The sequence below is a fragment of the Notechis scutatus genome, chromosome Z (genome assembly GCF_049901735.1).
Source record: "Notechis scutatus isolate UNSWTSFEM ecotype Mainland chromosome Z, rNotScu1.2, whole genome shotgun sequence".
Classification (NCBI taxonomy): domain Eukaryota; kingdom Metazoa; phylum Chordata; class Lepidosauria; order Squamata; family Elapidae; genus Notechis; species Notechis scutatus.
In genome coordinates, this window is record NC_142025.1 from 50,120,173 (window position 1) to 50,132,576 (window position 12,404).

At 35.6% G+C, this 12,404-nt stretch overlaps 1 protein-coding gene across 4 annotated transcripts in view; it reads left to right on the forward strand.

The window, feature by feature from the left end:
* ADAM22 (ADAM metallopeptidase domain 22) overlaps positions 1 to 12,404 on the forward strand; it is a 183,606-nt gene that overhangs the window by 109,605 nt on the left and 61,597 nt on the right. For all 4 annotated transcript variants that reach the window (XM_087945154.1, XM_087945157.1, XM_087945155.1 and 1 more), the window contains exons 6-9: positions 8,066 to 8,129; positions 8,450 to 8,519; positions 9,856 to 9,926; positions 11,163 to 11,237. In XM_087945154.1, the coding sequence (XP_087801280.1) occupies positions 8,066 to 8,129; positions 8,450 to 8,519; positions 9,856 to 9,926; positions 11,163 to 11,237 (280 nt within the window). The remainder of the gene's footprint in view (positions 1 to 8,065; positions 8,130 to 8,449; positions 8,520 to 9,855; positions 9,927 to 11,162; positions 11,238 to 12,404) is intronic.

Genomic DNA, 12,404 nt, shown 5'->3' on the forward strand with positions numbered 1-12,404 from the left:
ATGGCAGGGCGAGCGTATGGTACAATTCATTAAAAAACATTGCACAAAATGGAACATAGCGATATTGACGACAAGATAAACAGGATGCTTCTTCTTCAACACATCACGCTGCACAGCACCACGAACAGAACCCGGCCGAACTCTTGATGGGCCGGAAACTTCGCTCACACCTCGATCGCCACACCCAACCTACACGCCAGAAAAACCTTGCGGTTCCAGCAGCAAGTGTCGCATGCGTTCAAGGTAGGCGATTTAGTTTTTGAAAAACTTCTCGGCTGACCCATTGTGGGTCCCGCTACCATCACGCAGCTAACAGGCCCCAGATCGTACCGTTTGCAGACTAATGACGGCAAACTGTGGAAGCGCCATATAGACCAACTTTGTTCCCGTTTGGCACCTAACTCTCTCTCACCCCTGATTTTCCAACTGGGGGAAGGGAAGACGAGGGGGCGAAATAGAAATAACAGAGGACCCAATCAGCGAAGCACAGCAGACTGTACAACCAGCCAGGGGATACTCACCACCCGACGGAAGCCCGAGCAGGGGATGGCCTTGCCACATAGCAGCCCAGTCAGGGAAGCAAGCCCAGAGAACCCAGAAAACAACCAAGAAAACAGCCTTGATTCACCCAGCAAGACAGTGGAACCGTTGTCACCACCGGTTCTACAAACGATCCACTGGAACCTGAACGGAAACCGGTAGAACAGCGGAAATTGAATAGGCAGGTGAAACGGCCTGCCTATTTGCGAGAATACGCCACCCCACCCCTCAGATGGAACCTAGGGGGAGGGTGTTACGAACTAACTAAATAAACTCATTATTAAAAACTCTTCGAGCTCGGCTCCAACTGCAGGCTTGTAAACCTGCAGTTCTGATTGGTCCGCAAGTAAGCGATCATGATTGGCTGCCTTCGCTAACCTGATTGGCTGACAGCGGCCATCCCTGATTGGAAGACTAAGTGCGATTAAACTCGTTCCCATTGGTTATTGCGGCAGCCAGCTCTATAAAGAGCTGCTGCTGCCCAAGTGTTTTGCTCTGTTCTGAAGTCACTATTAAAGAGTTGAGTCACTACCCGATGCCTTGTCTCCATTATTGCGCCCACTCCTCCAGATCTAACAAGAACACTGCTATCATGTCATCCTTCTTTTCTTCTAGTTAACATACCAAATTCCTAAAACTTTTCTTTTAGTCTCCAGTTCCCTAATCATCTTTGTTGTTCTTTTCTGCATTCTTTGTAGAATCTCAACATCTTTTTTCTATCATGGCAGCTAAAACTGGATGCAATTTTCCAAGTGTGGTCTTACCAGGGCATTATAAAGTGGTATTAACACTTCATGTGATCTTGATTCTATCTTGTTAATGCCTAGGGTTGCACTGGCTTTTTGTTTTGGCAGCCGTAGCATGCTGCTGGCTCATATTTAAGTGAATGTCTACTAGGACTCCAAGATCCCTCTTCAATTACTACTGTTGAATCAGGTACCACCTATACTATACCTCTGCATTTCTTTTTTCTTGTTTAAATGTAGACCCTTATCATTTTGTTAGATATGACTCTGTTGAAGTCTGTCAAGATCCTTCGATATCTTGAGCCTGTCTTTTGGAGTTTTGCCTACTCCTGCCTGGTATCATTTGCAGCTTTGATGAGTTCCCTTTCTATCCCTTTGTCTAAATCATTGATGAAGATATTAAAGAGTACTGGGCATAAGACAGAGTCTTGGGTACCCTACTGTACACTTCCCTTCATTTAGATGCAGTTTCATTAAGGATTTTACGTTGAGTGCGGTTGATCACCAGTTACAAATCCATTTGATGGGGACACTGTCTAACCCACATTTTCTATCTTATCAACTATTAAATTGTGGTCTGCTTTATCAAATGCCTTGCTTAAGTCCAGATAAATTAAATTCACAGCATTTTGCTGGTCCTCTAATTTGGTCACATTGTCAAAGAATGCAGTAAAATTTGTCTGGCATGATCTGTTTTTGCTAAACCCATGTTGGCTTCTGGTTATGACTTCGTTTACCTCTAAGTTTTCACAAATACGTTGCTTGATTATCTTTTCAAAAATCTTCCCAGGTATTGCTGTGAGGCTGCACACTTAGGTTGCACATTAGATTCATGTTACAAACTATCACCCTAAAATAGTATTTAAATGCATTTCTTTTAGGTTTGGCTACATAATTTTCTTTTATAGTAAAGTTTTAGTTCTCTGTCTAATGATGTGTTATTCTGTCTGTCTCTTTTGTAGTCCTTGTTCCTTTTCAGTAATTTAATAAAACAGTAAAGTAGGATGCTCGCTTTATTTGTTTCCATGCTTCATGTGGCATTCATATTGATGATAAAAACTCAAGACTAATCAGTTTGGGAATATTTTAGGCAGCATATCACAAATGCAAGCAAAGTCCAATTTTATCCTGAGGTATTCTGTGCACGCTAGAATCTCTAATGTGAAGATGACTTTACTAGTTAACCTTTTGTCAGAAACTATGTGCAATGCACTAACATACCCAATTCAGAAGAAGACTTAATGCCTTGAGAAGAAGTAGAAGATTGAGGAATATGTTATTGGAGTTGTTAAAATTTGAAAAACATTACAATTAGTAATTTAAAGTTTGAAAGCCAAAGGCATAACTTAAACTAGATTAAAAACAAATATTATTTGCAAGGATAGAAAGTTATGGGGAAAGATAATGAATGCTGCATCTATGGAAATTCTCAATCATCCAGGTCATGGTTGCCCCAAAAATGCTTTTTCAAGAGGCAGCTGGACTTTCTGGTTTTTCTTTGAAGACATTTCACTTCTCAACCAAGAAGCTTCTTCAGCTCTGACTGGATGGTGGGGATTTATATTCCTTGCAGACATCTGGTCATTTGCATTCTTTTAGAGAATCATTGAAGCCACTTGGAGGTTTGTCTGTGTCCTGGGATCTTCTGAGATGTGCAAATGGGTATGGAGTCTTTTTGGAACTGTTGAAAGGACTGTGTTATTGACTGGAAATAGATGATGTTGTATCCCTCCCTCTCTGTTGAGAGAAGGCTATTCAATTTGGACACAGATGGCCTCTTTGGCCCCTCTTTCAAACCAGCCAACATATGTGCATGCTTCAAACCTAAGAATACATGAAGCCAAGAAGTGTGTCCACCCCAAGGATAAAACACCCAGACACAAAGTTAGCAACATGGCATATACAGTACAATGCAGTGAGCCATGTGCTGATCTGTACAGTAGGGAAACAAAACAACCACTTCATAAACACATGGCACAACATAGGAGAATAAACCCATCATGACTAGATTCAGCAGTCCATCTGCATTTAAAAGACAAATGCCACTCTTTTGAAGATAGCAAAGGCCACATTTTGGACAGAATGGATAGCTGGTTTGAAAGAGGAGTCAAAGAGGCCATCTATGTCAAAATTGAACAGCTCTCTCTCAACAGAGGGAAAGAGATACAACATCGTCTATCTATTGTCTACAATACAGTCCTTTCAACAGTTCCAAAAAGGCTCCATGTCCATTTGCACCATCAGGTGACCCTGATGACACAGATAAACATACAGGTGATCTTAACAATTCACTAAAAGAATACAAATGACCAGCTGTCTGCAAGGAGTATAAATCCATTCCCCACCATCCAGTCAGAGCTAAAGAAACTTCTTGGATGAGATATGAAATGTCTTCAAAGAAAAACCAGAAAGTCCAGTTGCCTCTTGAAAAAGTACCATTGGGACAATGAATTCTGTGGTGTAAAAGAAATTTAATTAGAGTTCTTCTTCATTTCTGTTTATCGTCTGACTTGTGTTCTTTTGTTTATTATTTATCCTGTCTATGTTTTGTATAAAGTGTGTTATTCTGAAAGGAAATAAAGAGATAGATAGATAGATAGATAGATAGATGTGTGTATGTAATGACAATTCACGTACAATCTTTTTTAAAAAAGTAATATAAATATGTAACAACAAAAGCAAATTTTTTAAAAAATAATGAAAACTGGAAAATTTCTGCCTGTCTATCTAATACACTCATATAAATGTGATTAATTAAATGTTGAGATTAAGTAGGGAAAAATATACCCAATAACTGTTCCCATGAAAAATGAAGGAGGGAATTAAAATCGACTTTTTCTGAGATGCGGCTAGAGACTTTTGCTTTGAATGAGGGGGATCTGTTGGAGCCCTGACACTCAGCTTTTAACAATGATCAGAGATCAGTAATTAGTTTAACTAGGTAGTACAAATAATATATTCATATTAAACAGTAAATAAAGAGAATTCTCCTAAAAGGATCCTTGATGAAAATATGCATTGATTTCAAAAGAAAAAAAATATTGTGACTATACAAACAGATACTGATTTTTTTAAATAAAAATTGTAGTTTCTGGGGAATAGATGAACAGCTAGTTATTCCTTAGTCCATTCCACTGAGAATGCAGTATATAAACCTGCCATAGTCTAATGCATAACATACATTATTTAATCAGCTTGCCGGTATGTGCAGTATTAAAAATACTTGGCCAAGAGAGATTCATCCCTCTGATTGATCTACAGTAAATGCAAAAGAGGACATGGGTGGGGAGGCAATTATGTGCAGTGCTGTATCCCCTAACATATTGGTGCTTTATAAATAAACTTTCTAAATTGTCATCTTGATTTTGATTTTCAGCTTTCTTCAAAAGGCTTTTGATCTGTATAATACAATACAGTATAGTGATATTTTTCCTTCATTTTCTGTTTTTAAGTTTCTGAAATTTTAGAGTGTAGATCTTCTAAATCTAAAATTTGTGTAATTCAATTTCTTTGTTTGTATTGAACTTTTCAAGAAATATCTGCAGTGAAATGAGACTAACATTATATATGGAATATAAGCAACTGTATGTGAGATTAAAGTGATAGTACTTATTCAATAAATTACTTATAAGAGGGACTGCCTCATGAATCCTGTTCTAATTCTGTCATTCCACTGAACTTGTACTCACAAATCTGAACATCTTCTTGTGATCAGATGTTGACCTCTAGGTTGGCCTCACAACTCTATAGGTATTTCTCTATTTATGACCACTCATTCAGTGATTGTTCAAACATGTGACCATGTGTAACAAGTGGCACAATTGGTTCTCAAAGTTACGGCTGTCACAGTGTCTCTGTGGTCAACATTTATGACCTTTGCTGGCTTTCAGCAAGCAAAGGGAATTGTGAAGTTGCCATATGATATCCTCACTTAATGACCCATGATGATTCATTTAGCAATGGATACCTGTGCTTGAATTGCCATCATTAAGCTGTGTGATCACATGATATCTTGTTTTATTATTACATTATTTAATGATGGCATTTCTAGTCCCAATTGCAGTTGTAAACCAAGCACCATCTGTAATTTCTTTTTTTACTTATAGCCTGTCCTTCTTTGAATAGCCAAACACAGAGCTGAACCTCATTCTTGACGCAGGAAACATTGGCTTTCTGGACTCTATCAAACCCAGAGGTGTTGATGTTTAGATAGCACAAAAACTGAAAAAAGTTAGAACTATTCTGCTCTTTTTCACTCCTATCACAAGCATAGCACAACAAATATAAATCACAGGGACCTGACAGATTACATCCTAGAGTTCTGAAGGAGTTGGCAGATGTTATCTCGGAACCATTGTACCACATCTTTCAAAAATCCTGGACTACTGGGGAACTATATGAGGTTTGGAAAAGAGCTGATTTAGTTTCCATATTCAAAAGGGGAGGGGAAACAGACCCAGAAACTACAGACCAATCAGTGTAATATCAATATTTGAGAAGATACTGGAAAAGATAATTAAAAATTAGATTGCAAACATCTAAAAAAATAAAGTTATAACTACAAGCCAGAATGGGTTTTTAAAAACAGATCATGCCAAACCAATCTTATTTCATTCTTTGACAAAGTGACTAAATTAATAGACCAGCAAAATGCTCTGGACATAGTATACTTAGATTTCAGTAGGGCATTTGACAAAGTAGACCTACTTTTAGTAAACTAGAAAAATGTGGGATAGACAACATCACTACCAGATGTGGATTTGTAACTGGCTGACAAACTGTACTCAAGGAGTACAGTTAATGGTACTAAATATACATGTAGGGAAGTAAGCAGTGGTGTACTAAAAGGTTCTGTCTTAGGCCCAGTAATCTTCAAAATCTTCATAAATGACTTAAATGAGAAAATAGAAGGGGAACTCATCAAATTTACAGATGACACTAAACTAGCAGGAATAGCCAACACCAGAAGACAAGTTCAGGATCCAAAAAGATCTTGACAGATTTGAACAATGGGCCCTATCCAACAGAATGAAATTTAATGTGGAGAAAAGCTAGTTTACACTTAGGCAGGAAAAACCAAATGTATGAGTATAGATTAGGCGAAACCTGGCTCAAAAACAGTAACTGGGAGAGGGACTTGGAGTGCTAGTGGATAATCATTTAAATAAGAGCCAGCAATGTGTGGCAGCAGCCAAAAAAAGCTAATATAATCCTTGATTGTATAAACAGAGGCATAGTGTTAAAATCACGTGAAATATTAGTACCGCTTTATGAAACCTTAGTAAGATCACACCTGGAATACTGCATCTAGTTTTGGATACCACAGTACAAAAACAATGTTGAGACTTTGGAAAGAGTGTGAGAAGAGCAACTAGGATGATTAAAGGCCTGGAGACTAAAACATATGAAGAACGGTTGCAGAAACTGGATGTGGCTAATCTAGAGAAAAGAAGGACCAAGGATGACATGATAGCAGCATTCCAATATTTGAGGGGCTGCCACACAGAAGAGGGAGTCAAATTATTCTCCAAAGCACAAGAGGGCAGGACAAGAAACAATGGATGGAATCTAATCAAGGAGAGAAACAACCTAAAATTAAGGAGAAACTTCCTAACAGTTAGAACAATTAACCAATGGAACACTTTGCTTTTATCACTGGAGGTTTTTAAGAAATGACTTGTCTCAAATTGTATAGTATCTGCTGCTTGAGCAGGGGTTGGACTAGAAGACCTCCAAGGTCCCTTCCAGCTCTATTCTGATTACATTGCAAATATAGGAATTCCAGGTCCAGAATATCTCTTGCAAATTGCAAGCTGGTCTCTACTTGAACAGAGCCAGTTTGGGAGAGCTTAACCCTCCTCTAAAATAATTGGCTCCATTAACAGATTTTTATCCTCAGTGGGTAAATATCATCCCCAAATTTAACTACAGTGGATTTAGTAACCATTGTTACCACATGTGGAATAACTGCAATTTGATAGCACTGTGTACATATTTGAATTAAAAGATATGCTATTATTATTGTAAAAATGGCACTCTGTATTCTAGGCAAATCCTTTAGAATCAAAGGTCTAGCGCTAGAATTCTGAAATACAATCTCTAGTGTGTGACAATATAATTTCTGTATACTGTCCTTCTGTACAAGGATAATATAGAGAAAGTATGTTGTTGATATGTGAAACATATGATCTCATTTGAATACACTGCTAAAAATTAATTCCCAAATTATTGGCATCATATTTTGTAGATTTGCAATAGATATTGACTTCAATAGGTTCACAGACTTGCGAACTACAGAAAGTTACAAAGAAACGTTTCTTGAAATTGTTGTAGTTAATAAGCATGTATTTAAAACAAGATCCTAATTATCCTAAAATAAATACTATAAGACATTTTTACCAGCTTGCAGTTTTTACTGCCCGCTGGTGGCAAATCATAGGCACTGCCAGTATAAAGAACTAAAATTCAAAATTACTATGGTCAATAATAGTTTGATAGGATCTTTTCTGTAATGCAAAGAAATCTACAATGGTTGTATTATATAATAGCATGGAAGGTAGTAAATAGTTGCGCTATACATAAGAGGAGAAGATAGGAAATTCCTCAGGATTTATCTCAGGAAACAACTAAAATTAGCTTCCCAAGCTAGTTGAAGGATTAAAAATTACAGGGCAATAATAGCCCATTTCTACATGAGATTCTTTTTTACATGTAGCATTATTTTATGTACTTAGTTAAATTATAACACGCAAGTCAGATAGCTGCCTTTTTTTTAACAGTGGAATGTTCTATGATGGGAATCACACATATCTTATTGAGCCAGAAGAAAATTGTACATCTCAAGTAAGTACTGTAGAATTAAAATACAATTATCCTCAGATTGTTCTTTAATAGTTAATATATGACTTGCACTTCTTACCTAGATTCTAGCTGTAAGAATTCAGAAATAAAAAAAAAGTTTAGAAAAATATTCTTTAATGTATATTTTTGCATATATGTATATAAGTATGCAAGTGTGTGTATGTGAATTGATGCTTACATGTGTCTATGTGCATATACTCAGAATACTATGATCTGCAATTTCCTGGGTATAAAAATGTATAGTTCTAGCTTAAGTATCAGCCTTAGAATGATTTACTAAATTTAGATGTCTTTTATTTTAGGAGGAATTCCATTTACACTCTGTATACAAATCCAGTTTATTTGAATTTCCTTTGGATTATCTTCCATCTGGTATATTTTTAATACTCTTATTGTTGCATTTAATTCATAGTTAAATCATTGCTGGTTGTTTTTATCCTGTTGTTATTAATAATATAAAAGCCTCTCTGAACACAGGATTAGAAAAAAAGAAAAAACAAATTTTCCAAAAAATATTTGTAGACTTTTCATACTGCAATAGTTATTCAATGGTTGGCTTTCTAAAGAAGAGTCTTTATAGGTCAAAAGAGACTGACCTGTCTTAAATAAAAATTAACCTGTTAAAAATCACTTCCTGTCTAAATGCTGAACATTTCAAGAGAATATTTTACTTCCGTAAGATTTTAATAGATTCTAACAGAACTTTCAATTTATGAAGACTTTTTTTTACTCCACAAAACTGATTTGTAGTAAGAAAGTCTTTCTTCAGCTTTAAAATAGAGCATGGGAAAACTGGAACCATTCTTCGCTTTGGTAGGCTCTCCATGAAAGTTAGAACCCTTGGAAATCGGGATCCTAAATTGCATTGAGAGCCTTCAGCCTACATATAGAGGATATGTGACATGTGTGCATGCATGTAGAGGTAGCAAAATTGGTATTCTCACCAAAGATGAATTTCCTGTTATTGATTTCTAAATGCCTGAACAAGGTTAATGTCAAGGTTTGATTAATGTTATGGCTTCATATAGTTTGTCATGCTTTACAGTGTGATTTGACATCACCAATATATAGATCATGCACTTATTAAACAGCATTTTCATTGGCTTATAAACACCTGATGATTACATTTTAGCTTGGATTTTCGTAACTTCTTTATTTAATATCCTTTGTGGCTTCTACTCATCCTAAGATTATTTTATTGCAGTTCAGGTCAAGAAGTTTATATGTAAAAAGACTATCTCATTTGTTAAATGAAAAAATACCTTGCCTTTCCAGGCCTAATATCTGAGTCCAAGAATACATTATGCAAGAAACTGTTCTGAGGGTTTTTGTTTCCTTTATGTTTCTTTCCTTTTCCAGATGTTTCCTTTAATATGAAGTGTTTCAATGTACTTTAAAAACTATTTTGCTTCAGCTTTCAGCACTCTATAACCCACTGGTCAAATTCATGAACTTGTTAAGAGTGAGCAACTACAAAGCAGGTTTTTTTGGTAAAAATGCCAACCCTTGCACTGATGAATTTCCAATAGCTTGTTTTTGTGGCAATAGATAATATAACTATCCCTGTGTATTTTCTTGAGTTCTGAGTAATTCTTAAAATATTTAAAATAGGCATTTATTCAACCTTGAGCTTTGTTCATCTTGCTGCTGAAAAGTGCTTGTCTTGCTTAACTGTCATTAAACTGATTGTAATGTGTGTTCCATTCAGAATTCTGGCACATGAATACTACATCACAGAAATTTGGTGTGAAATCAAGATATAAAAGAAGAAAAAGGCAGGTATGCCCTCTTAGCCTGTTGTTTCTTTTTTGCAATCTTTAAAAAAAATTAGGCTTCCTTTTTCCAGTAATACATGATTTTGCCTGCTTTCTCATATCTCCATTATAAGTCCCCCTTTTCATGCTGAGAACATCTAGTGGTGTACTTTGATAATATATACCAGTCCAAAGAGAATAGTCTCATCAGAGGCTGGGAGAAAGGCAAACGGCCTGTTCCATTTTGCTTGTTACAAACCAACAGAAAAATGATTTTCTAAAGCATGACTATTCAAGGCAATCAAATTGAATCTTTGCTATTTAGAATTTTCTCTTAGTGGATGTACTGATCACATCTCTTCAACATCAGGCATTTTATCTTCATTTTGATGAGTGATATCAATGACTTGCATCTGACTAAGCTGTGAGTCTACAATCTGTTCAGGGAATGGGTCTCACCATACAATTTCATCTAATATTGCAGGAACAATATTATAAAGAAATAATATATATTAAGAAGATAAAAAAGCCAAATGCTTATTAAAAAAGAAAAATGTCCAAAGTGTCAAGAACAGAGCAATTTCAAGGTTGACTGTTTTATGATATTTTGAACATTTGCATTTTAAAAAAGAAATAGGAAAGCAAATGAGTATCAATTAATACTATTTGCCTAAACATTGAACCAAGACTAGAATATTTTTAGATATCCCCGTGCCCTGCATATGGGGGTAATCTTCTGGGGATTATTGAGTAAGTATATAAAACCTGTGAAAAAATAATACCACACAGAATAGGTATGTTGTAATGTATATTTTTGAAAGTGTGAAAAACACAAATATAAATATCAGCCATTAATAAAATATATGGCTTTGCAGTTATTTAATACATAGAGGAATTCATTAATGAAGCTAAAGGCTATAGGAGTTCCTTTAAAAGGATAGAATCTTATCAAACCATATTTTGAAAATTGCTTATTAAATTTATTTATTTATTAAACCTATATGCTGCCCATTTAAGTCCAGTAGTGGTCAATATAGCTATGTAAAATTGTCTGTTATATTTCATCTACGCTTGCATTAGAACCAGATTGCTTAATTTTCTGTTATTCAAATGTTAGAAATTCTGGCATATTCTTTTTCTAAGTTGGTATCATTAATTAATTTTAAGTGCAATGAAGGAAAGAAATCAGCTCAGAATAATTAGAATCAGGTATTTGTTGCTGACCTTTTTAAATAAATACAGCATCTTCCTCTTTCTGTAGGTCCAGCTGAGTCTACCTAGAGTTGAAGATGAAACGAAATATGTTGAGCTAATGATTGTAAATGATCATCTAATGGTGAGGTTTTACATACAAGGCTTTTTAAAAGTTATCAATAATGCATGCATAGCTTTGTGTTTATAATAGATTCAACAATAATGTACCTATTGCAAAATGATTCTAATCATTCCACTGAAGTCGGGCTGTCTGGAACTGTGCTGGAAGTCACTCAACTGGACATCTAAGAGCAAAGAAAAGATTGGTAATTACAACAGACCTTGGCTTTTCTTTTTACAGAATGTAACTTTTTCCTCTCAATTATTTTCCTGAAGACCACATTTAGCTTTGTAATTCATTCGCATATTTTAAGAGCTGTTTATATTAACTATTGAATGGTTGGACTACCTTTTTTCTGGAGGTAAAAGTTGGATAGCTTTGTATTGAGGACTCTCTGTATATTTATTGCATCACACTGGAGATTGGAAATATCTTTCTCCCTTTGTGATTATATTCTCCCTACAGTATTTACTGGTGTACAGTATCTACACCAAATATTTTGGTCAGTAAATTGGAATTTTACAAACATGTAGAGGTCCCTTTATAAACACTTCTAATTGGAAGATATTTGCTTGTTCACAAACTGTATTCCATAATAAATGTAACTAGATCTCAAACATCTGTTTATTCGAATGCTGCTCTGCATGGTCCTATGATGCTGCCTTTAGCTTTTTTTTTTTTCTGGTCATGGGATCATATTTATACAAAACATTAGGCAACAATTATCAAAATCTAAAGATGTCTGGGAGGTTTATGTGAGGACAGAAGCATTCATGGAAAAGCAGATTATGTTAAAATGTGGTACTTCATTTTATGGCATACCACTTCCTTAAAAAATTAGTCTGGAGCATCAGGGAGCTTAGCTATTAAAAAAAAAATCTGAAATATATACATTACATTGTGACTTGCAAAACTGACTTAGATATGTTTTAGGCAAAATTGGGCATCGATTTTTCTTAAAACTGCTGGTGATTGGAGAATTTTTTAGTGAATCGAATCTAATGCCAATATATTTATTTCAGGAGCAAGAATGACTTTGAGCAATATTAAGTCAGCAAATCTCTCTGTAGGCATTCTGTTGGAATTACGGGTGCTTGAACAAAGATACAGTATGTCATGTGATAGGCTGAAGTGGAATGGATCATGCCCTCTATTCTGTCATGCAATGAATGTATAAGTTGGCTTGTT